This window comes from Pistacia vera, unplaced genomic scaffold, assembly GCF_008641045.1.
Source record: "Pistacia vera cultivar Batoury unplaced genomic scaffold, PisVer_v2 Contig247, whole genome shotgun sequence".
Classification (NCBI taxonomy): domain Eukaryota; kingdom Viridiplantae; phylum Streptophyta; class Magnoliopsida; order Sapindales; family Anacardiaceae; genus Pistacia; species Pistacia vera.
The window spans coordinates 531,154-555,274 of record NW_022196054.1 but is presented as its reverse complement, the minus strand read 5'-3'; the positions used below and the strand labels follow the sequence as shown (position 1 = coordinate 555,274).

General features: G+C 40.1%; 2 protein-coding genes across 2 annotated transcripts; both read left to right on the top strand.

Moving 5' to 3' along the window:
* The first annotated feature begins 1,504 nt into the window (after window positions 1–1,504).
* LOC116132037 (NAC domain-containing protein 104-like) lies at window positions 1,505–2,458 on the top strand. The gene is made up of 3 exons (XM_031417719.1): window positions 1,505–1,702; window positions 1,784–2,073; window positions 2,213–2,458. Exons 1-3 carry the CDS (start codon window positions 1,531–1,533, stop codon window positions 2,345–2,347), a joined length of 597 nt encoding a protein of 198 aa, XP_031273579.1. The 5' UTR covers window positions 1,505–1,530; the 3' UTR covers window positions 2,348–2,458.
* Window positions 2,459–6,972: 4,514 nt separating this feature from the next.
* Window positions 6,973–7,926, top strand: LOC116132036 (NAC domain-containing protein 104-like). The gene is made up of 3 exons (XM_031417718.1): window positions 6,973–7,170; window positions 7,252–7,541; window positions 7,681–7,926. Exons 1-3 carry the CDS (start codon window positions 6,999–7,001, stop codon window positions 7,813–7,815), a joined length of 597 nt encoding a protein of 198 aa, XP_031273578.1. The 5' UTR covers window positions 6,973–6,998; the 3' UTR covers window positions 7,816–7,926.
* The last annotated feature ends 16,195 nt before the right edge of the window (window positions 7,927–24,121 follow it).

Here is a 24,121-nt window from a genome sequence, read left to right as displayed (position 1 = left end):
AGCAACATCCAAACAACAACACAACAGCAAGAATGGACAGGCAACAGCAAAAATGCAGCAAGAATAGCCCCTTGCTGGTAAAAAAAAACTATAGCAACAGGGAGAAAAGGAGTCTACAACAACACACAAAGACCCTAGAGCTAGCTACCTCGATGCAACCCTCACCTCCTCCCACAAAGCCAACCTCCAAGCCAACCACTCCAGCACCAAAAACACCCCCCAACCACTAGTCCCTCTCACCAGCCACACAAACCACAAAAACCCCAAGAGATGGGTCAGTAATAGCCACAACATCGGACCCCAAACCAAAAAGTCAACCAACGCACCAGGACAGAAAAAAAAACTGAAACAAGATCCCTTCCTCCAAAAACATCTCTGCCAAATGCACCATGCAACAAACTAGAAACAAGCCCTACACCCTCCCACTGCGCGCACACCATCTGCACCAATTGGGGAGCAACTGAAAATTTTAATTAAGTTATTTGTCTTTGTGAAAACATAACTTTCCATTTCTAGGTTCTTAATTTTCTCTTCATCCAAACATAAAATTAGAAGTTAATAAGAAAAAGAAAATTATATATTAGTGTTCTTACCATTAAGGCCATCAATTTAGACTGCAATCTATTCAATTAAACATATAAAAATGAACAATTAGAAAATCCCAAAAATCCTAAAGGAACTTTTAGAAATAAGCAATCAAATCAACTTAAAAACCCAATTCAAGAACTCAAAGATTCACCTCTGAAAAGGATAGATTGGTGGCCCGAAACGTGTGGGTTTGTAAAGGATAGCCTATGGTGGTGGAAGAGGAGTCACGAATGACGGCGGTGAGTGGTGGTGGAAGACGATAGCCCACTGTGGTGGAAGAGGAGTTGCGAATGACGGTGGTGGAAGAGGAGTCACAAATGACGGTGGTGGAAGAGGAGTCACAAATGATGGTGCTGAGTTCAATTTCCATTCGAGGGTTTCAATTAGATTTTGGGAGATAATTTTTTTTTTTTAGGAAGAGGAGTTGTGCATGACAGTGGTGGAAGACTGATTGTAGGGAAATTTTGAGAGAGATTTCTAATTTAGGGGAAGAAGAGAGTTTGACATTTTGATTTTGTTTTGAGAGAGGGATTAGATTTAGGGGGAATTGAAATTTTGGGTTTTTTCAATTTTGTTTTTCAATAATTTGGGGGGAAGTGATGTGGAATTTGGTTAATGTGGCAGGTGATGTGGCATTATAGGTTTTTTCATGATATGAGAAGATGGTGTAAACCTAGTATTACTCATAAAATAAACCAAGTTCCCTCCAATAGTAACAGATACCGTTACTTGGAAGTATCTAAACGTTCCGTTAACCGCCGCCTTGGAGTTGAGTTGAGTTGAGAGCACTAATTTAATTTAATGTGATCAAATCCACCTTCATTTTCACGTCACGCTCATTCTCTCTCCACTTTTATTATACTATAAATATATCATCACACCCAAACTCTTCCTTATCACTATTCTTTCTTCTTTTTATTTTTATTTTTTTTTTCTTGAAACATGGGAGATAACATTAATGTTAATGTTAATCTACCACCTGGGTTCCGTTTTTATCCAACTGATGAAGAGCTTCTTGTCCATTTCCTTCAACGTAAGGCAGCTCTCTCAGCTTGTCATCCTGATGTCATTCCCGACCTTGATCTCTATCCTTATGATCCATGGCAACTTAATGGTATATACAATTCATTATTTATTTTCTATTTAATTTGTTCGTTTTTATAAATATATGTATATTAATTACATAGGCATGCAGGAAAAGCTTTAGCTGAGGGAAACCAATGGTATTTCTATAGTCGAAAGACTCAAAACCGGATCACAAGTAATGGATTTTGGAAGGCAACAGGCATTGAAGAAGCAGTAATTACAAGAGCTAACAGGAAAATTGGAATGAAGAAATATTTTGTATTCCATCTTGGAGAACCTCCATCCGGTGTTAAAACTAACTGGATATTGCAGGAATACGGTCTCTCTGATTCTGCTGCTTCTAATACTGGTAGTAGTAATAGTAGGTCGTCTTCTAAAAGAAGAGGACATTTAAAAACAGTAAGTGCTACGTCTAAAGATATATCTGCATGTATATATATATATATATATATATATATGTATATATATATTAGTTCTTAATTTTGATATATGATGAAAAATTGAATAATATAAGTGGTTCTGTATGAATATTTTTCAGGATTTCAGTAAATGGGTCATCTGTCGAGTTTATGAAAGGAATTGTGATGACGATGAAGCTGGAACAGAACTCTCATGCTTGGATGAAGTATTCTTATCGTTAGATGATCTTGATGAAATTAGTTTGCCAAATTAGCTCCAATCAATTGAGATCTTAATGGTCCAAGACAAAGGATTTATCTAAATGCACAATCGCATCGTTCCAATGAGTGATATGATGTATGTTCCAACAAAAAAAAAAAAAAAAAAAAACAAAAGAACATATTGCGGTACCAAAATTCTCTATAGCTGTGCACCTTGGACGTTATATTTATTATAAATTTTCCTTCTATTATTACAATGAGAAACGTGGAATTTCCCTGCTTAAGTTGCCAAATATTGACCTGTATAACAGTGGGCCAAATAACAACAAAGCCCGATCACAAGTTTGGGTGATAAAGATTACATTACATGAATCTAAAACACTGAGTATGTTTGCATCGGCATGTTACATTGGATAACATTAAATAAATTATATAGTATAGCATTGTATTACATAATATTATACAAGATGTTATATGATGTCTGGTAGAACATTGCATCATAAAGTTTTTATATTGTACTACGTAATTATCTAATGTTATATATACTATATCGTGTGTCAAATATGCCCTATATATTTAATTTTTATCAAAATGGAAGAAATATGCAGAGTCAATGGATGATATGGGTTACATGGAAAGGATGATATGGGTAACATGGAAAGGGTATGCACCGGTAGAGGTGATGTTTTTCTTCTCTTTTTGCGGAGGTTCTCACGTGCAGAGATTATAAGGCTTAATGTGAAATGAGGTGGAGCCCAAAAAGCACTTTAAGATTGCTGGGCATGTGAGCATTCCTCCTTATAGCCTTTTTAGCTTTTTGTGTTTTGTTGGTATTTGGTAATGGTAGTTGTCTTGTGTCACATTGCTAAGGAACAATATTTTTTATGGGTGCTTGCTTAGGGCAGCATTGAGTCATGAATGATGCAAGCACTCACACACTTTAAAAAAATAACCATCCCACTCAATCTTAATTTTCCCTTTCATATATAAATTAAAAATGTATTCTCAGGCATCAATCCTTTCCCTTACATAATTATATACTTATGCTGCTGAATTACATTTGAAGCCGAAGGCAAAAACTTTAAATTAGATCTTTTGTATTTAATTAATAAATTAGATATGATTATTCATTAATTTTTTATCAGAAAATTATATCTACATTCACACACACACACACACACACACACACACACACACACATATTGGATTATTAAAACCTTCACATGTTTAACGATTTTAGATACCGTTAGGGCCAAAAAAATGTCCTCGGCCTAAATAGGACCAGAAACGAAGACACCTTTAACAAAGCCGAAAGCTCAGGCCCAATTCCGATTGGGCCCATAATAGAGTTCTACATATGAGGCCCGTTCGGTATGTTTTCCGAGTTTCTCACCATTTGGACACAGGCCTTCTGATCCTATAACATATTCTGGACTTACGATCAACTTGGAGCCCACGGTTGCCTACGAATTATAGTACTACTTGAACTCTACTAAAGAAGTCAATCACGATCTTGATTCATTTAAGGTCTGTATCCTAGGCATGTTGGGACTCCCTTTCCTATTGAGATAAGGAAGCTGAAGGCTCCACTCTTTCAGAAAACCACCGCTGAAAGGACTCTTAGTCCCACTAGGATTCGAAGATCCTGCAGTCACTATTTAAATAGAGATCAGCCCTCTCACAAAGGATAGAAACATTACACCTCTAGACCCTGGAGTTCCCACTCTTGAGAACTTCGCATTGCAGCCGCAGTCATAGTCTCTGACTAGACTTCCGATAACCTTTCCTCTCCCTAACCCTCACTAAACTAGCCTCATTCAGCCTTGTTGACTTGGGCGTCGAAGTGCCTACGAGAAACACAACCCTGGTGTTTTTTGTTCGCTTCACGCTTGTTTTCTTGCATGTGCAGGTGCAACAGATCGCTAGTGGCCTCAACCTCACAAAATTAGTCCCTCTTTCCGTAAAGGTAGATTTTTGCATCTACAGTTTGGCGCCCATTGTGGGGTCTCTAATAATCATTCGTCTCACAAACCTTGCTACGTAAAGAAACTCTCTATGGATGAAAATTCTGATAACACTAATCCTTGCCTCGAGGCCAAACCAGAGGCTCTAATCGCCCTCATGCAACAGCACTCAAACAAGGTGGCCGCAATGGAAGTTGAGGACACTGCCATCTAAACAGAAAACGCCTCCATCAGGGCCAAAAACAAGTCTCTAAAAGAGAAGGTAAGTCAGTTTTATGATCTTGAGCTTCTGCCTTGTCAGGTACAGCCCAATCGGTTCCACGCCTCAGTTCTGTCTACGCAACCTCTCCAAACTCTAGAGCATAGACCAACGATCTCGGATACGAGGTCGTGCCAGCTATGTTTGTCATTAGTTAATGATTCAGCGTTGACTCATAGTAAATGGGGGCTGCTAATAAAACCACGCTCGGTCGATCTACTTCAGGCTCGAGATCAAGGCGTCCAAGTGACAGAAAGCCCGCTACAACAAGAGCCACCCATCCTCGCCATCCCGTCTCACCTTCAGTCAACCATCCCTACCCAAACCCCATTCGGCTCGGCTCAGCTCAGCTCATCCTAGCTGGTCAAGCAGTCTCCCACTCCTTTAAACCATCCCGCTCAAGTCCATCCATCCCAACGAACCAAGCGAATCCCAATAACCCCTTTTACAATCCATGTGGGGTGAAACACCTGATCAGTCACAATGAGAGTCACCCAACCGGAGGGAATGAATGGGGATCCAGGCTACCAAGCAACACATGACGGAATGATCCATCAGGCTACACCACGTGGATTGACCTAACAAGACACACCAAGTGCGAATCATGTGGCCAACCGAGTTAATCAGGACGACCTAGTGGTATCCGCCTCTCCCATGGAACAGATATTGGCCAAGAGACTGGCCGACATAGAAACAGTGATGGGGTGCATACCAAGAATGTCAATCCCAACCAAAAAGAGTTAACCTAACTACTATGCCGATTCACCCTTCGTGGATGCAATCGCGCTAGCCGAGATGCCACACAAATTCACCATCCCCAGCATGAAGCCCTATGATGGCACAATCGACCCAGATAACCACATAGCCTCCTACAAGCAACAGATGTTTGCCGTCTCGATACCCCTAACACTGAAGGAAGCCTGCATGTGTAAGAGCTTCGGTTTAAGCCTCTCCGACCTAGCTCTTCAGTGGTATACTAACCTCCCAAACAATTCAATCAACTCATTTGCCCAGCTCACCAACACCTTCGTTGAGCAATTCGCTAGCAGCAAAAAACTCAAGAAGCTATCAGCTAACTTATACAGAGTCTACCAGAAGAGGGGGGAGCCAATAAAAGAATACGTTAGCAGATTCAACAAAGAAAAAAATCTTCATCCCCTTCTGCAACCTAGAGACGGCAGTAGACACCTTCAGAAAGGGTCTCCTCCCAGATGGAGAACTATACAAAGACCTGACGAAGCTCGGCTACATCACGATAGAAGATGCCCTGGCCAGAGTTGTGATTCAAATAAGATGGGAGGAAGATGAGATGAACAGGATGAGACATGCTAGGTATGACGACCATCACTAAAGGCGGAATGATAGAAGGTTAGAGTCCAGATTGATTGAGCCCCATTACCAACCCCCTCCACGCAATCTGAACAAAGTCAAAAAACCATACAATCGCCAACCAATTAGAGTTGACAATAGACCATCTGGATCGAACCAATGCAAAGTTCTAGAGTACAACCTTAACTTCGAACCAGCCCAGGTCGTGGCAATCATGAAAGGCAGAATGATAGAAGGTTGGAGTCCAGATTGATTGAGCCCCGTTACCAACCCCCTCCACGCAATCTAAACAAAGTCAAAAAACCATACAATCGCCAACCAATTAGAGTTGACAATAGACCATCTGGATCGGACCAATGCAAAGTTCTAGAGTACAACCTTAACTTCGAACCAGCCCAGGTCGTGGCAATCATGAAAGGGATGGTGTTAGAGTAGATGCCCTAGAGCCAATCAATTATTGTAGAATTGACTCTTTGTAATAATGTTTATTAATCAATAAAATGCATTTTATTCTATATCGCGTAAATCATTATTATTGCAATATGTATTGATATATGTCCTTAGAATGGTAGAACCGTGACGAGGGTATCAAGTGTTTCAAATCTTGATAGTGAGAACCCTACGATCAACTTGGAGCCCACGGTTGCCTACGAATTATAGTACTACTTGAACTCTACTAAAGAAGTCAATCACGATCTTGATTCATTTAAGGTCTGTATCCTAGGCATGTTGGGACTCCCTTTCCTATTGAGATAAGGAAGCTGAAGGCTCCACTCTTTCAGAAAACCACCGCTGAAAGGACTCTTAGTCCCACTAGGATTCGAAGACCTGCGTCACATTTAATAGAGATCAGTTTTTCATGATATGAGAAGATGGTGTAAACCTAGTATTACTCATAAAATAAACCAAGTTCCCTCCAATAGTAACAGATACCGTTAGTTGGAAGTATCTAAACGTTCCGTTAACCGCCGCCTTGGAGTTGAGTTGAGTTGAGAGCACTAATTTAATTTAATGTGATCAAATCCACCTTCATTTTCACGTCACGTTCATTCTCTCTCCACTTTTATTATACTATAAATATATCATCACATCCAAACTCTTCCTTATCACTATTCTTTCTTCTTTTTATTTTTATTTTTTTTTTCTTGAAACATGGGAGATAACATTAATGTTAATGTTAATCTACCACCTGGGTTCCGTTTTTATCCAACTGATGAAGAGCTTCTTGTCCATTTCCTTCAACGTAAGGCAGCTCTCTCAGCTTGTCATCCTGATGTCATTCCCGACCTTGATCTCTATCCTTATGATCCATGGCAACTTAATGGTATATACAATTCATTATTTATTTTCTATTTAATTTGTTCGTTTTTATAAATATATGTATATTAATTACATAGGCATGCAGGAAAAGCTTTAGCTGAGGGAAACCAATGGTATTTCTATAGTCGAAAGACTCAAAACCGGATCACAAGTAATGGATTTTGGAAGGCAACAGGCATTGAAGAAGCAGTAATTACAAGAGCTAACAGGAAAATTGGAATGAAGAAATATTTTGTATTCCATCTTGGAGAACCTCCATCCGGTGTTAAAACTAACTGGATATTGCAGGAATACGGTCTCTCTGATTCTGCTGCTTCTAATACTGGTAGTAGTAATAGTAGGTCGTCTTCTAAAAGAAGAGGACATTTAAAAACAGTAAGTGCTACGTCTAAAGATATATCTGCATGTATATATATATATATATATATATATATGTATATATATATTAGTTCTTAATTTTGATATATGATGAAAAATTGAATAATATAAGTGGTTCTGTATGAATATTTTTCAGGATTTCAGTAAATGGGTCATCTGTCGAGTTTATGAAAGGAATTGTGATGACGATGAAGCTGGAACAGAACTCTCATGCTTGGATGAAGTATTCTTATCGTTAGATGATCTTGATGAAATTAGTTTGCCAAATTAGCTCCAATCAATTGAGATCTTAATGGTCCAAGACAAAGGATTTATCTAAATGCACAATCGCATCGTTCCAATGAGTGATATGATGTATGTTCCAACAAAAAAAAAAAAAAAAAAAAACAAAAGAACATATTGCGGTACCAAAATTCTCTATAGCTGTGCACCTTGGACGTTATATTTATTATAAATTTTCCTTCTATTATTACAATGAGAAACGTGGAATTTCCCTGCTTAAGTTGCCAAATATTGACCTGTATAACAGTGGGCCAAATAACAACAAAGCCCGATCACAAGTTTGGGTGATAAAGATTACATTACATGAATCTAAAACACTGAGTATGTTTGCATCGGCATGTTACATTGGATAACATTAAATAAATTATATAGTATAGCATTGTATTACATAATATTATACAAGATGTTATATGATGTCTGGTAGAACATTGCATCATAAAGTTTTTATATTGTACTACGTAATTATCTAATGTTATATATACTATATCGTGTGTCAAATATGCCCTATATATTTAATTTTTATCAAAATGGAAGAAATATGCAGAGTCAATGGATGATATGGGTTACATGGAAAGGATGATATGGGTAACATGGAAAGGGTATGCACCGGTAGAGGTGATGTTTTTCTTCTCTTTTTGCGGAGGTTCTCACGTGCAGAGATTATAAGGCTTAATGTGAAATGAGGTGGAGCCCAAAAAGCACTTTAAGATTGCTGGGCATGTGAGCATTCCTCCTTATAGCCTTTTTAGCTTTTTGTGTTTTGTTGGTATTTGGTAATGGTAGTTGTCTTGTGTCACATTGCTAAGGAACAATATTTTTTATGGGTGCTTGCTTAGGGCAGCATTGAGTCATGAATGATGCAAGCACTCACACACTTTAAAAAAATAACCATCCCACTCAATCTTAATTTTCCCTTTCATATATAAATTAAAAATGTATTCTCAGGCATCAATCCTTTCCCTTACATAATTATATACTTATGCTGCTGAATTACATTTGAAGCCGAAGGCAAAAACTTTAAATTAGATCTTTTGTATTTAATTAATAAATTAGATATGATTATTCATTAATTTTTTATCAGAAAATTATATCTACATTCACACACACACACACACACACACACACACACACACACATATTGGATTATTAAAACCTTCACATGTTTAACGATTTTAGATACCGTTAGGGCCAAAAAAATGTCCTCGGCCTAAATAGGACCAGAAACGAAGACACCTTTAACAAAGCCGAAAGCTCAGGCCCAATTCCGATTGGGCCCATAATAGAGTTCTACATATGAGGCCCGTTCGGTATGTTTTCCGAGTTTCTCACCATTTGGACACAGGCCTTCTGATCCTATAACATATTCTGGACTTACGATCAACTTGGAGCCCACGGTTGCCTACGAATTATAGTACTACTTGAACTCTACTAAAGAAGTCAATCACGATCTTGATTCATTTAAGGTCTGTATCCTAGGCATGTTGGGACTCCCTTTCCTATTGAGATAAGGAAGCTGAAGGCTCCACTCTTTCAGAAAACCACCGCTGAAAGGACTCTTAGTCCCACTAGGATTCGAAGATCCTGCAGTCACTATTTAAATAGAGATCAGCCCTCTCACAAAGGATAGAAACATTACACCTCTAGACCCTGGAGTTCCCACTCTTGAGAACTTCGCATTGCAGCCGCAGTCATAGTCTCTGACTAGACTTCCGATAACCTTTCCTCTCCCTAACCCTCACTAAACTAGCCTCATTCAGCCTTGTTGACTTGGGCGTCGAAGTGCCTACGAGAAACACAACCCTGGTGTTTTTTGTTCGCTTCACGCTTGTTTTCTTGCATGTGCAGGTGCAACAGATCGCTAGTGGCCTCAACCTCACAAAATTAGTCCCTCTTTCCGTAAAGGTAGATTTTTGCATCTACAGTTTGGCGCCCATTGTGGGGTCTCTAATAATCATTCGTCTCACAAACCTTGCTACGTAAAGAAACTCTCTATGGATGAAAATTCTGATAACACTAATCCTTGCCTCGAGGCCAAACCAGAGGCTCTAATCGCCCTCATGCAACAGCACTCAAACAAGGTGGCCGCAATGGAAGTTGAGGACACTGCCATCTAAACAGAAAACGCCTCCATCAGGGCCAAAAACAAGTCTCTAAAAGAGAAGGTAAGTCAGTTTTATGATCTTGAGCTTCTGCCTTGTCAGGTACAGCCCAATCGGTTCCACGCCTCAGTTCTGTCTACGCAACCTCTCCAAACTCTAGAGCATAGACCAACGATCTCGGATACGAGGTCGTGCCAGCTATGTTTGTCATTAGTTAATGATTCAGCGTTGACTCATAGTAAATGGGGGCTGCTAATAAAACCACGCTCGGTCGATCTACTTCAGGCTCGAGATCAAGGCGTCCAAGTGACAGAAAGCCCGCTACAACAAGAGCCACCCATCCTCGCCATCCCGTCTCACCTTCAGTCAACCATCCCTACCCAAACCCCATTCGGCTCGGCTCAGCTCAGCTCATCCTAGCTGGTCAAGCAGTCTCCCACTCCTTTAAACCATCCCGCTCAAGTCCATCCATCCCAACGAACCAAGCGAATCCCAATAACCCCTTTTACAATCCATGTGGGGTGAAACACCTGATCAGTCACAATGAGAGTCACCCAACCGGAGGGAATGAATGGGGATCCAGGCTACCAAGCAACACATGACGGAATGATCCATCAGGCTACACCACGTGGATTGACCTAACAAGACACACCAAGTGCGAATCATGTGGCCAACCGAGTTAATCAGGACGACCTAGTGGTATCCGCCTCTCCCATGGAACAGATATTGGCCAAGAGACTGGCCGACATAGAAACAGTGATGGGGTGCATACCAAGAATGTCAATCCCAACCAAAAAGAGTTAACCTAACTACTATGCCGATTCACCCTTCGTGGATGCAATCGCGCTAGCCGAGATGCCACACAAATTCACCATCCCCAGCATGAAGCCCTATGATGGCACAATCGACCCAGATAACCACATAGCCTCCTACAAGCAACAGATGTTTGCCGTCTCGATACCCCTAACACTGAAGGAAGCCTGCATGTGTAAGAGCTTCGGTTTAAGCCTCTCCGACCTAGCTCTTCAGTGGTATACTAACCTCCCAAACAATTCAATCAACTCATTTGCCCAGCTCACCAACACCTTCGTTGAGCAATTCGCTAGCAGCAAAAAACTCAAGAAGCTATCAGCTAACTTATACAGAGTCTACCAGAAGAGGGGGGAGCCAATAAAAGAATACGTTAGCAGATTCAACAAAGAAAAAAATCTTCATCCCCTTCTGCAACCTAGAGACGGCAGTAGACACCTTCAGAAAGGGTCTCCTCCCAGATGGAGAACTATACAAAGACCTGACGAAGCTCGGCTACATCACGATAGAAGATGCCCTGGCCAGAGTTGTGATTCAAATAAGATGGGAGGAAGATGAGATGAACAGGATGAGACATGCTAGGTATGACGACCATCACTAAAGGCGGAATGATAGAAGGTTAGAGTCCAGATTGATTGAGCCCCATTACCAACCCCCTCCACGCAATCTGAACAAAGTCAAAAAACCATACAATCGCCAACCAATTAGAGTTGACAATAGACCATCTGGATCGAACCAATGCAAAGTTCTAGAGTACAACCTTAACTTCGAACCAGCCCAGGTCGTGGCAATCATGAAAGGCAGAATGATAGAAGGTTGGAGTCCAGATTGATTGAGCCCCGTTACCAACCCCCTCCACGCAATCTAAACAAAGTCAAAAAACCATACAATCGCCAACCAATTAGAGTTGACAATAGACCATCTGGATCGGACCAATGCAAAGTTCTAGAGTACAACCTTAACTTCGAACCAGCCCAGGTCGTGGCAATCATGAAAGGGATGGTGTTAGAGTAGATGCCCTAGAGCCAATCAATTATTGTAGAATTGACTCTTTGTAATAATGTTTATTAATCAATAAAATGCATTTTATTCTATATCGCGTAAATCATTATTATTGCAATATGTATTGATATATGTCCTTAGAATGGTAGAACCGTGACGAGGGTATCAAGTGTTTCAAATCTTGATAGTGAGAACCCTATTAGCACATATGGTGGCCACTCTAGAAATGTCCGTAGCCCTAGTATTATTCTAAAGTAAGGGCATAGATAATACGGTAAGGCTATCATAGTGTTAAACGACCCTGTTGAAAGGCAGTGACTGATCTCACTTGTCAAGGTTGTTTGGTGACAACCTGGTGCAATACATGAGTACTTGCTGTTGGCGGATATACCGCAGCAAGTTCACTGGACTGACCCACTAGAGGATTCCATATGTATGGTAACCCCAGTGTCTATGGAACAAATCCTCTAACGAATGGTGGTGCATGTGATCCTTAGACTTGAGATCACCGGAGCACCTTGTGCACCGATTGGTGTAGTTTGACACTAGCCTAACATAGTTTTGTTTAGAGCTGTCAATATGGTGGTGATTGGCTGCATCAAGGAGTGTATCAAGACTATGGTGGATTGATAGAGGATTCATCACTCTCGGGTACGTGAGAAGTTATCTCACGATGCAATTCAGTATATGGCAATGACACTAAAACTGTGGCCATAGTGGGATTGAGTTGTTGCTCTATTTGGATTATAATATAGGTCGTTGGTCTAGAAACTGAATACATAATATCGATAGTAAGCGAAGGTTGACACTATTTCTATGCCTTCGTCTCGTCGAGATAACGAATGATGAAAGGATCGAATTGTACAGTAATCATATCTTTGACAGGTAGCTATGTAATAACTACTTCCTACTCAAATACTCATAAAAAAATACATAATAAAATACATGTATAATAACATAAGTAGTTGGGCCCAAAATTTTCTTTTATTAAACATATACATTCTTTATACAAAATTAGTATCATAAACAAAAACTATCAAAAACTATGTAGACAGTGTAGCCATTCATCCTCGCGTGCCGACATCCATCCGACCGTGTCCTTACCTAAATCCTGCAAAAACATAGAAAGACAACGGGGTGAGCACAAATAATGCTCAGTAAGTAAACCCTCTAGTCATCTATCCCCGTAACTCTCTCTCTCTCTAAGTCTTTCCTTACAATTCTCATTTACTCTCTCTTTTATACTTCTCTCTGTTTTCTCTTTCTGTTTCTCTTTCTTAGAAATCTTTTCTACTAACTCTCTTTAGTAAGTCACGACCCCATCTTACCGGGGGCACGGATAGGACTCGCTCCCGCTCTCCGTGACTTATACTCGTTCTTAGCTGATCGGACTCAGTTATGCATGGATTTAGAACCCTTGGCCATGTGAGTATATAATCTCTCTCTCGGGTACTCTCGGGTATAGCCCTCATCCGCATGCACTCTCACGGGCTACACTACTTCTCTCTCTCATACTCATGACACTCTCTCAACGCAGCATACATGCGGGAATACTCTACCCATTACTCACGGGTTCCCCATCACACAACTTACTCTATTCTCTTTTTCTCTCTTTTCTCTTAATAAAGCTCACACTCAAAGTTCTCTACTCTTTTTCTACTCTTTCTCTAGTGCATAATGAATGCACATCTTGATGCAAGAATCTTACCTTTGGATGCTTAGGATTGAAAATCCACTCAAAAATACCCAAAATCTATGAATTTCCTAGGAAATCTAGTGAAGAAATTTGAGAGAATTTGAGTAGAGAATGGCATGAATGAAGGGATAGAGTGGCTAGGGTTTCTACTCTTGAACTCTTATTACATAATAATATATATAGTTTCCCATTTCGCCCTTACAATTTCTATGAAATTCCATCTATGTCCCTTAGTCAATTACAATAATGCCCTCATTTCTATTACATTCTCCATGAAATTCTATCTCTTTTCACTCCCCACTTTTTCAACTAATTTTGAGTGAAAAGACCATTTTACCCCTAATGAAAGTTTAAGGGATTTTCTTCACATTTTTCTCAAAATAACTTTAACAAAGGGCCAACCAAGCAAAAATAACAACATGCAAGCTCAAATGAGAACAAATCAAGCAATGCAACAATAATTTAACTACATACCTCAAGTGGGGCATTACAAGCTACTTTGTTGAATCCGAATCTATCGGGTGGCTATGATGCCTTGCTAGGGGCCAATCTTGGTCTGTGTATTAGTGAGACGATTAATTGGTGTTAATCGCGATACTATACACTGCCGATATGATGAGTAGCCTATGAGTCACACACATAGAAGATAATTTAAGACTCGGGAAGAAAGAAGGGACGTTTTCATCTTTTTAGGTGAAAGGGTATTTTGGTAATTTCACAATGCAATTAAATTTGCTGAGGTCGTAGCCTTTATTTAATTTATTAGAAAAATTAAATAAGTGAAATTACGTTTAAATATGTGTTCGCATATATTTAATTAAATCATCATTATTGTTAAATGTTAATATATAGATTAAATATATATTAATTGATTTTAATTGAGATAATGATGAAATAAAAATTAAATATCTAATTGGGAGTGTTTGGTAACATGGGGTGTTTTGGAGCCCAAGCCTATTCCATATTGGAGTAAGGTAACTAATTTTTTTACTATAAAAGAAAAATGTTTCTTTGTGAAAAAAAGAGAATAAGACTTTTCATTATTTCATTCTCTTGAAAAACACAAACACAGCAGCCCCTTAACTCTCCCACGGCAGAAACATTTTTGCCCCAAATCAATTAAATTTGATTTTCTTCTTCTTTAATCTTAAAGCCAAAGAGGATCTAGCATATCCCTTTTTGGTTCTTTGTAATTGTCTTCGTGTGGACTACGTCGGTTTGATCCTACGCTTGGGTTGGCAGCAAAAACGTTCAAAGACAAATGTGGTGGAGCCTCCAAACGTGCGTATGATTCTCTTAACTCATGATTAACCTTTTGTGCAGATTCTACTTTAATATAAATTGTAAAATTATACCCTTGATCTTGGCTCATATAAACGATCCTTGTATTATATTTTTTTGTTTCCGCTACGTATATGGGACCGTTTACTAACAGTGGTATCAGAGCATAGGGTACCAAATTTTACAGTTTTTATGCGGATGGTTGATAACATGTGTTTGATGATATTATGTTGCCCTATAAAATCTGCCTTAAAATCATGTTTTAAGAAATTTATTAATTGATTAATTTAATTTGTTGATGATCTGCAAGTTTGGTATATTGGTGATGGATTTTTGGTTAAAATCAATGTGTATGATTGATTGAAAATCCGTTTGAGTGTATATGATTATTGTATGAACAGATCGGGAGCTACAGATCTGTGTATGCTCGCCACAGCGATATAATCCATCACCGCAGCGAGCGTTGCTCACGTTGGTACTAGTGACAAAACCAGCGCTCGCCGTGGCGATTGTCTTCTAGACGAGCGCTATACGAAACCAGCACTCGCCACGGCGATATAAAACATATCCGTAGTGATCATCCTTTGGACGAGCGTTATACGAAAACAGCGCTTGTCGCAGCGATGGGTTGTCCTTAGGACGAACATTGTTCGCCACGTTGAGCGTAAACGTCAAGTAATCAATGCACGCTGTAGTGATCTAACTCATCGCCTTAGCAAGCGCACTTCCGAGTGTGTAGGGGCTAAAATGTAAAGTTTTAAAACCTTTGGACCAAATGCAGATCTATAAATTGTTAGGGGGTAAAATAATTAACCCATAAATTTCAAAATTGATTGTTTTTTAAATGTATGCTATGTACTTGTTTGTATATTGCATGATGCCCGGTACATGAGCCTTAGACCTAAGGGTGAATGTTTTAAAATATTTTGGGTATGTATGGTTGTATGATTTATTAAATAGGGCCTGCGTGTCCAGCCTTTCTCCTCTTCTTGATGTACATTCTCTTCTCATCTCATTCCCCTCGAATGTAAATCGAGGTTTCTAAATTTATTGATGTAAAGAATTTGCATAATTATTTTATTGTAAATTTAGAATGATATTTTTTTTGTAATGTACTTGAAGACGGAGCAAAGGTCAAGGCAACCACACTTAAAGACTCAAGATGTTTATTACAGGACCCCTAGGTGACCCACTGATTCCTCTAGGCTCGTGGAAATCGGTTTTAGTTAGGCCATGTACCGACACGTTTTATATTGTGTTTAGAATGCATGCTACGGTTGAATGTTGAATAACATGCCAAACAATGTCATTCTAACAAAGATAATAATCTGATGAGACATTGAATAACAAACCCTCAATTAAAGTATATTAAGTCACGTATGCCTTCCATCATCATGGTTTTAATCAAACTACTGTTCGTCGAAACCTTGTTTGCCAAAGCAAAGGGTACACTTCTACCAATGGGAGGTTAAAATGCATTAGAGTTTTCCTTAATGGTGATGGGTTGACTTAAAATGACGGTTTTGCTTGTTCGCCAAAGCGAAGGTTGATAAACGCATCATAGGCATAGTAGACCAATACACATATATTGTGTACGTGGTGACATGTAGTATCCACTCCACTGATACTGAGAATCACACTTGAGGACAATGGTTGGAGCCATTGGATTATGTGATTGGCTTGTTGGCTTTCTCACATTTGAGGTTGATAGTGGGAGCTATCAACTGGTGTTGACTAAGTTTGTTGGCCTATCTAATAAACTCATTTTGGCTTGTTCGCCAAAGCGAAGGTTTGAAATGGGCAGGATGGGATCTCGGTCCACTAGGAAAGTCACTGGCTTTCTCGAGTTAATAGTGAGGGCTATTGGCTTGAGTAAAATAGTGGGAGCATCATTTAATAAAAGAAGATATTAAATAATAATGAACTTTATAATAACTTTATCTTTTTTGCAATTGTAGATTCACCAAAATGAGCATTATGAACCTGCGACCGATAATCGAGAAAGAAAACAGGTTGGATGGATCCAATTTCTTAGACTGGTATCATAATCTTCGGATTATACTCAAGTCAGAAAAAAAATTGTATATCCTTGAAAAGCCATACACGGCTGAGACTAATCCTGATGCCACTCAGGAAGTAAAGGATACTTATCAAAAGTTCATTGATGATGTTGATAGCGTACAATGCTTGATCTTAGCATCGATGACACCTATGCTGCAAAAGCAGCATGAGAATATGGATGCTTCTTCCATTATTCTACACCTCAAGGAGCTTAATGAATCAAATGCTCGACATGAGAGGTATAAGGTGTCGAAAGCACTATTTGGGAGTCGTCTGACTGAGGGAGCCCAAATTGGTCCTCATGTGCTCAAGATGATCGAGCATATAGAGAGGCTTGAGACTTTGGGATGTGCCTTGGATGCAGAATTACAAATGGATTTAATTCTGCAACCCTTGCCTGACTCATATGCTCCGTTCATAATGAATTTCAATATGAACACGATGGAGAAAACCCTGTCAGAACTTCTGAACATGCTGAGGACTGCAGAGCAGGACTTGAAAAAGTCCAAGCCTGTTTTACTGGTTGCTGCCAGTAAAGCAAAGGGTAACGGCAAGGGTAAGGCCAAGGCCAAACCCAAGCCCAAGCCCAAAGGACAGGTTGCTCTTGGGCCTGAGAGTGGCATAGGAAAGGGCAAGGTAGTCTGCTTCTTTTGTGGCAAGCCTGGCCACTGGAGGAAACACTGCAAGGCTTTCCTCGCAAGCAAGAAGAAGTCAGAGGCTACGACTTCAGGTACTTTCATGATTGAGATTAACTTCTCTCCCTCAACATCTTGGGTCATGGACACAGGATGTGGTACTCACATTTGTACTGATGTGCAGGGACTAAGGCAGAGTAGAGTGCTCGCCAAGGGAGAGGTGGACCTACGAGTTGGAAATGGAGCACATGTGGCTGCATTAGCTGTAGGGACTTATTGTTTATCTTTGCCTACGGGCTTATTGTTGGAACTACATAACTGTTATCACGTACCTTCTATTTCTAGAAATATTATTTCAGTATCCGCTTTGGATAATATGGGGTATCATTTTGAGATATCTAATGGATTGTTGTCCTTTAGTTTGAATGGTATTCTATTTGGAATTGCAAGGTTATATAATGGATTATATGTTCTTGATTTAAACAATAAAGATATTCTCAATATTGAAACCAAGAAAGCTAAACATAGCGATCAAAACGAGACATATCTCTGGCACTATAGATTGTGTCATGTTAATAAGACTCGCATTGCAAAACTTCAAAGGGATGGAGTTTTGGACTTTTTTGACTTTCAGTCACTTGAGGTATGCGAGTCATGCCTGTTAGGCAAGATGACCAAATCTCCTTTCACAGGACAAGGTGAAAAGGCTACTGAACTGTTAGACATCATCCATAGTGATGTGTGTGGTCCACTAACAGTTGAGGCCACAGGTGGATATTTATACTTCATCACATTTACTGATGATTTCAGTAGATATAGTTATGTCTACCTCATGAGACATAAATCTGAAGCCTTTGATAAATTCAAGGAATTTAGGAATGAAGTACATAATATGTTAGGCAAAAATTATTAAAGCTCTTCGGTCGGATCGAGGAGGTGAATACTTAAGCTCAGGGTTTTCAGAGTACCTGAAGGAATGTGGGATAGTATCACAACTTACCCTTCCTTATAGACCCCAACACAATAAAGTGTTAGAAAAGAGGAATATGACCTTACTTGACATGGTTAGGTCCATGATGAGTTTTAGTGATTTACCTGCATCGTTCTGGGGTTATGCCCTAGAGACTGCGACTCACGTTTTGAACCGTGTGCCGTCAAAGTCTGTCGATAAGACTACATATGAGCTATGGAGTGGGCGAAAGCCCAACTTGTCTTATCTGAAGATTTGGGGTTGCGAAGCTTATGTTAAGAAATAGACTTCGAACAAGCTGGGCCCAAAATCCTGTAAATGTATATTTGTGGGGTATCTAAAAGAGACCAAAGGATACTATTTCTACCACCCAGAAGAGCACAAAATTTTTGTTGCTCTATCTAGTGTCTTCCTAGAAAAGGAATATTTTCTAAGAAGTACTAGTGGGAGAAAAGTAGAACTCGATGAAGTTCTAGAACCACAAGATATACTAGACAAAGGACGAGATGATGTGCCACAGGAAGTGGTTGAACATCATGAGGAGGTTACTCCACAACTTATGGCTCAAAGCGAACCATCTCAGGTAGCGCAGGAGCTACATAGATTTGGGAGAGTACGCCATGAGCCCGAGAGATACGGTTATCTCGTGACTCAACATGGTGACGTACTAGTCTACCAAGACGATGAACCCAGAACCTACAAAGACGCTATATCGGATCCAGATTCTGTTAAATGGCTTGAAACCATGAAATCTGAGATGGACTCCATGTACCAGAACCAAGTGTGGTCTCTGGGGGAACCACCTGAAGGGGTAAAACCCATAGGGTGTAAATGGGTCTTCAAGAAGAAGACTGAAATGGATGGAAAGGTGTATCCTTATAAAGCATGACTGGTTGCCAAAGGTTTCAAACAAATTCATGGCATTGACTATGAAAAAACCTTTTCGCCAGTTGCCATGATTAAATCCATCCGGATTATGCTTGCAATCGCTGCATATCATGACTACGAGATTTGGCAAATGGATGTCAAAACTGTCTTCCTGAACAGAAACCTTTAGGAGGATGTGTATATGACACAACCTGATGGTTTCGTTCTTGATAGTCAAGCTAATAAGGTATACAAGTTGCAGAGATCCATTTATGGACTCAAGCAAGCTTCAACGAGCTGGACCATTCGTTTTGATACAGTCGTAAAAGAATTCAGTTTTATCAAGAACAAAGATGAGCCTTGTGTTTACAAGAAAGTGAGTGGGAGCGCAGTGGCATTCCTAGTGTTGTATGTCGATGACATACTTCTGATCGGGAATGATATACCGAACTTGCAGTTAGTAAAGACTTGGTTATCCAAGTGCTTCTCCATGAAGGATTTAAGGGAAGCAGCCTACATCCTTGGTATAAAGATCTATCGTGATAGATTGCGTAGGTTGCTTGGCCTAAGTCAGAGTGCATATATTGACAAAGTACTGAAAAGATTCAGTATGGAAGAATCCAAGAAGGGATTTCTTCCGATGTCACATGGTGTTTATCTCTCTAAGGAAATGTGTCCTAAAACACAAGATGAGAGAGATAGGATGAAGAGGATCCCATATGCATCAACAATTGGATCCATCATGTATGCCATGCAATGTACTCGGATTGATGTCTCATGTGCTTTGAGCACTTGTAGTAGATATCAATCGGATCCAGGTAAGCACCACTGGATGGCTGTCAAGAATATTCTTAAGTACCTAAAGAGGATTAAGGATGTTTTCTTGGTTTATGGAGTGGAAGATGAGCTCACATTAAGAGGATATAGAGATGCTAGTTTCCAAATGGACAAAGATGATTATCGATTGCAATCAGGGTTTGTATTTTGTCTCAATGGTGGTGCAGTGAGCTGGAAGAGCTCCAAGCAAAGCACTGTAGCAGATACTACAATGGAGGTTGAGTATATTGCACTGTTAGATGTAGCCAAGGAGGCAGTCTGGGTTAAGAAGTTCATTATTGAACTTGGTGTGGTTCCCACGATTGTTGATCCTATAGACATCTATTATTACAACAATGAAGCAATTGTTCAAGCTAGGAAACCACGGGCTCATCAGAAATCTAGACACATACTCAGATGATTCCATCTCATCAGAGAGATAGCTGAGAGGAAAGACGTGCAGATTAGTAAAGTGCATACTGAGGACAATCTCGCAGATCCACTGACAAAGCCTCTGTCACAGCAGAAGCATGAAAGGCAGTTGAGATCATTTGGTATTAAATACATGAATGATTGGCTATAGCGCAAGTGGGAGATTGTTAGAGTAGAAGCCCTAAAGCCAATCAATTATTGTAGAATTGACTCTTTGTAATAATGTTCATTAATCAATAATAAAAGGCATTTTATTCTATATCGCGTAAATCATTATTATTGCAATATGTATTGATATATGTCCTTAGAATGGTAGAACCGTGACGAGGGTATCAAGTGTTTCAAATCTTGATAGTGAGAACCCTATGAGCACATATGGTGGCCATTCTAGAAACATCAGTAGCCCCAGTATTATTCTGAAGTAAGGGCACAGATAATACGGTAAGGCTATCATAGTTTTTAATGACCTTGTCGAAAGGCAGTGACTGATCTCACCTGCCAAGGTTGTTTGGTGACAACTTGGTCCAACACATGGGTGCTTGCTGTAGGCGGATATACCGCAGCAAGAACATTGGACTGACCCACCAAAAGATTCCATATGGTTGGTAACCCCAGTGTCTATGGAACAAATCCTTTAACGAATGGTGGTGCATGTGATCCTTAGACTTGAGATCACCGGAGCGCCTTGTGCACCGATTGGTGCAGTTTGACACTAGCCTATCGCAATTCTGTTCAGAGCTGTCAATACGGTGGTGATTGGCTGCATCAAGGAGTGTATCAAGACTATGGTGGATTGACAGAGGATTCATCACTCCTGGGTACGGGAGAAGTTATCTCAAAGCGAAATTCAGTAAATGGCAATGACACTAAAACTGTGGCCACAGTGGGATTGAGTTGTTGCTCTATCCGGATTATAATACAGGTCATTGGTCTAGAAACTGAATACATAATATCAAGAGTAACCGAAGGTTGACACTATTTCTATGCCTTCGTCTCGTCTAGATAACAAATGATGAAAGTATCGAATTGTACGGTAACCATATCGTTGACAGGTAGCTACTTTGCTGAATCCGAATCTATCGGGTGGCCATGATGCCTTGCTAGGGGCCAATCTTGGTATGTGTAGTGAGATGATTAATTGGTGTTAATCGCGATACTATACACCACCGGTATGATGAGGAGCCTATGAGTCTTACACATAGAAGATAATTTAAGGCTCAGGAGGAAAGAAGGGGCGTTTTCATCCACATAGAAGATAATTTAAGGCTCAGGAGGAAAGAAGGGGCGTTTTCATCCTTTTAGGCGAAAAGGTATTTTTAATTTCACAGGGCAATTAAATTTGCTGAGGTCGTAGCCTTTATTTAATTTATTAGAAAAATTAAATAAGTGAAATTACGTTTAAATATGTGTTCGCATAGATTTAATTAAATCATCATTATTGTTAAATGTTAATATATAGATTAAATATATATTAATTGATTTTAATTGAGATAATGATGAAATAAAAATTAAATATCTAATTGGGAGTGTTTGGTAACATGGGGTGTTTGGGTTGGAGCCCAAGCCTATTCCATATTGCAATAGGGTAACTAATTTTTTTACTATAAAAGAAAAATGTTTCTTTGTAAAAAAAAAAAAAAAAGAATAAGACTTTTCATTATTTCATTCTCTTAAAAAACACAAACACAGCAACCCTTTGACTCTCCCACTGGATAAACATTTTTGCACCAAATCAATTAAATTTGATTTCCTTCTTCTTTAATCTTAAAGCCAAAGAAGATCTAGCAAATCCCTTTTTGGTTCTTTTTGATTGTCTTCGTGTGGGCTATGTCAGTTCGATCCTATGCTTGGGTCGGTAGCAGAAATGTTCAAAGACAAACGTGGTGGAGCCTCCAATGATTCTCTTAACTCATGATTAACCTTTTGTACAGATTCTACTTTAATATAAATTGTAAAATTATACCCTTGATCTTGGCTCATGGATCAAGCAACGTGAATGGAAGCGGGCTTGGTGTCATACTTACTACACTAGAAGGAGATATCATCCAACGAGCCACACGATGTGGGTTCAAGTGCACCAACAACAAAACTGAATACGAGGCTCTCATCGCTGGACTCTCCCTAGCAAAAGAAATCAGAGTAAGGAAGCTGGAGGTGAAGTTCAACTCCCAACTCTTGGTCAACTAGCTAGTAGCTACAAGGCACTTACCAAGCCCACGACTCAAAGATGACAGCCTACCTAAACCTGGCCAAAAAATTGTAGACCGCCTTCAAAGAATTCTACATCGCCTAAGTCCCAAGAGCGGAGAACACCGATGCTGACGCCCTTGCTAACCTCAGCTCAGCCCTTCAAGGTTCCTTCTAGTCATCCATCCCTCTATTGTTCCTCCAATGGCTGGCCAACTGGAATAGCAACCAACGAACAAGCCCAAAGAAGTAATAGACATCGAACCGTCCGACTCCTGGATGACCCCGATAATAATATATTGGAACATAATGAGCTCCCAGCTAACAAGAGTGAAGCATACCGCCTGAAAGCGAAAACCGCAAGGTTCACCATATACGAAGGCTAGCTCCTTAGGAAGTCATTCTCTGGCCCCTACCATAAGGGCATAAGCCCAAAAGAAGCCAAATGGGTTCTTGCCAAACTCCATGAAGGCGAATTGGAAACCATGTAGGAGGACGCAGTCTTGCCCACCGGGTGATCACTGCTGGCTATTATTGGCCAACCATACGCACTGACTCAGTAACCTATGTGAAGAAATGTGACAGCTATCAAATGTTTGCCCAATCTCACACCTCCCACCTGAGCAACTCAATTCCACTCTCACACCTTGCCCGTTCATGAAGTAGGGAATGGATATAGTCGAAAAACTTTCAACCGCGCCCGAGCAGCAGGTCTTCATGTTGGCGGTCATTAACTACTTCACCAAGTGGATCGAAGCCAAAACACTCGTACAAGTCAGAGACCGAGAGGTAAAAGCTTTAATCTTGAAACACGTCATCTACAGGTTCAGGATACCGAAGGAAATCGTCACTGACAATGGATCCCAATTTATCAGTTTAGGCTTCAAAGACTTCTGCGACATGTGAAGGATAAAGCTTAGCTTCTCTACCCCTGGTAACCTCCAGTCCAACGGCCAAGCCGTATCTCAAACAAAACCATCATGTAGACTTTAAAGAAGTGCCTACAGAAAGCTAAGGGTGCAAAGGCAGACGAACTACCCGGGGTCTTATGGTCCTACTGAACCACAGTCCGCTCATCCATGGGCGAAACCTCTTTCTCCCTCATGTATGGATCTGAAGCAATCATCCTAGCCGAAGTATTAGTCCCTTCCACCAGACTCCAATGGGTGGACGAGGAAACCAACAGCCAGGATCTTTGCCATAACTTGGACATCGTCGACGACTTACGCGAGTGGGCGAACATCTGTAATGCAGTCTATCAGTAACAGGTGCCCAACACTACAACCGCAATGTCCAAAACAGAACTTTCGAGCTAGACGACTAGGTTCTTCGCAAAGTCTTTCAAAACACTAGGGAGATCAACTCTGGCAAGCTTGGCCCTACCTGGGAGGGCCCCTATAAGATTGCTAAGGAAGTAGGGAAGGGCGTCTACCGACTCC

Coding starts and splice junctions, on each gene's coding strand:
- LOC116132037 (XM_031417719.1), top strand. CDS start 1,531: ATGGGAGATAACATTAATGTTAATGTTAATCTACCACCTGGGTTCCGT. Junction 1,703..1,783: donor TGATCCATGGCAACTTAATG/GTATATACAATT, acceptor ATAGGCATGCAG/GAAAAGCTTTAGCTGAGGGA. Junction 2,074..2,212: donor GAAGAGGACATTTAAAAACA/GTAAGTGCTACG, acceptor AATATTTTTCAG/GATTTCAGTAAATGGGTCAT.
- LOC116132036 (XM_031417718.1), top strand. CDS start 6,999: ATGGGAGATAACATTAATGTTAATGTTAATCTACCACCTGGGTTCCGT. Junction 7,171..7,251: donor TGATCCATGGCAACTTAATG/GTATATACAATT, acceptor ATAGGCATGCAG/GAAAAGCTTTAGCTGAGGGA. Junction 7,542..7,680: donor GAAGAGGACATTTAAAAACA/GTAAGTGCTACG, acceptor AATATTTTTCAG/GATTTCAGTAAATGGGTCAT.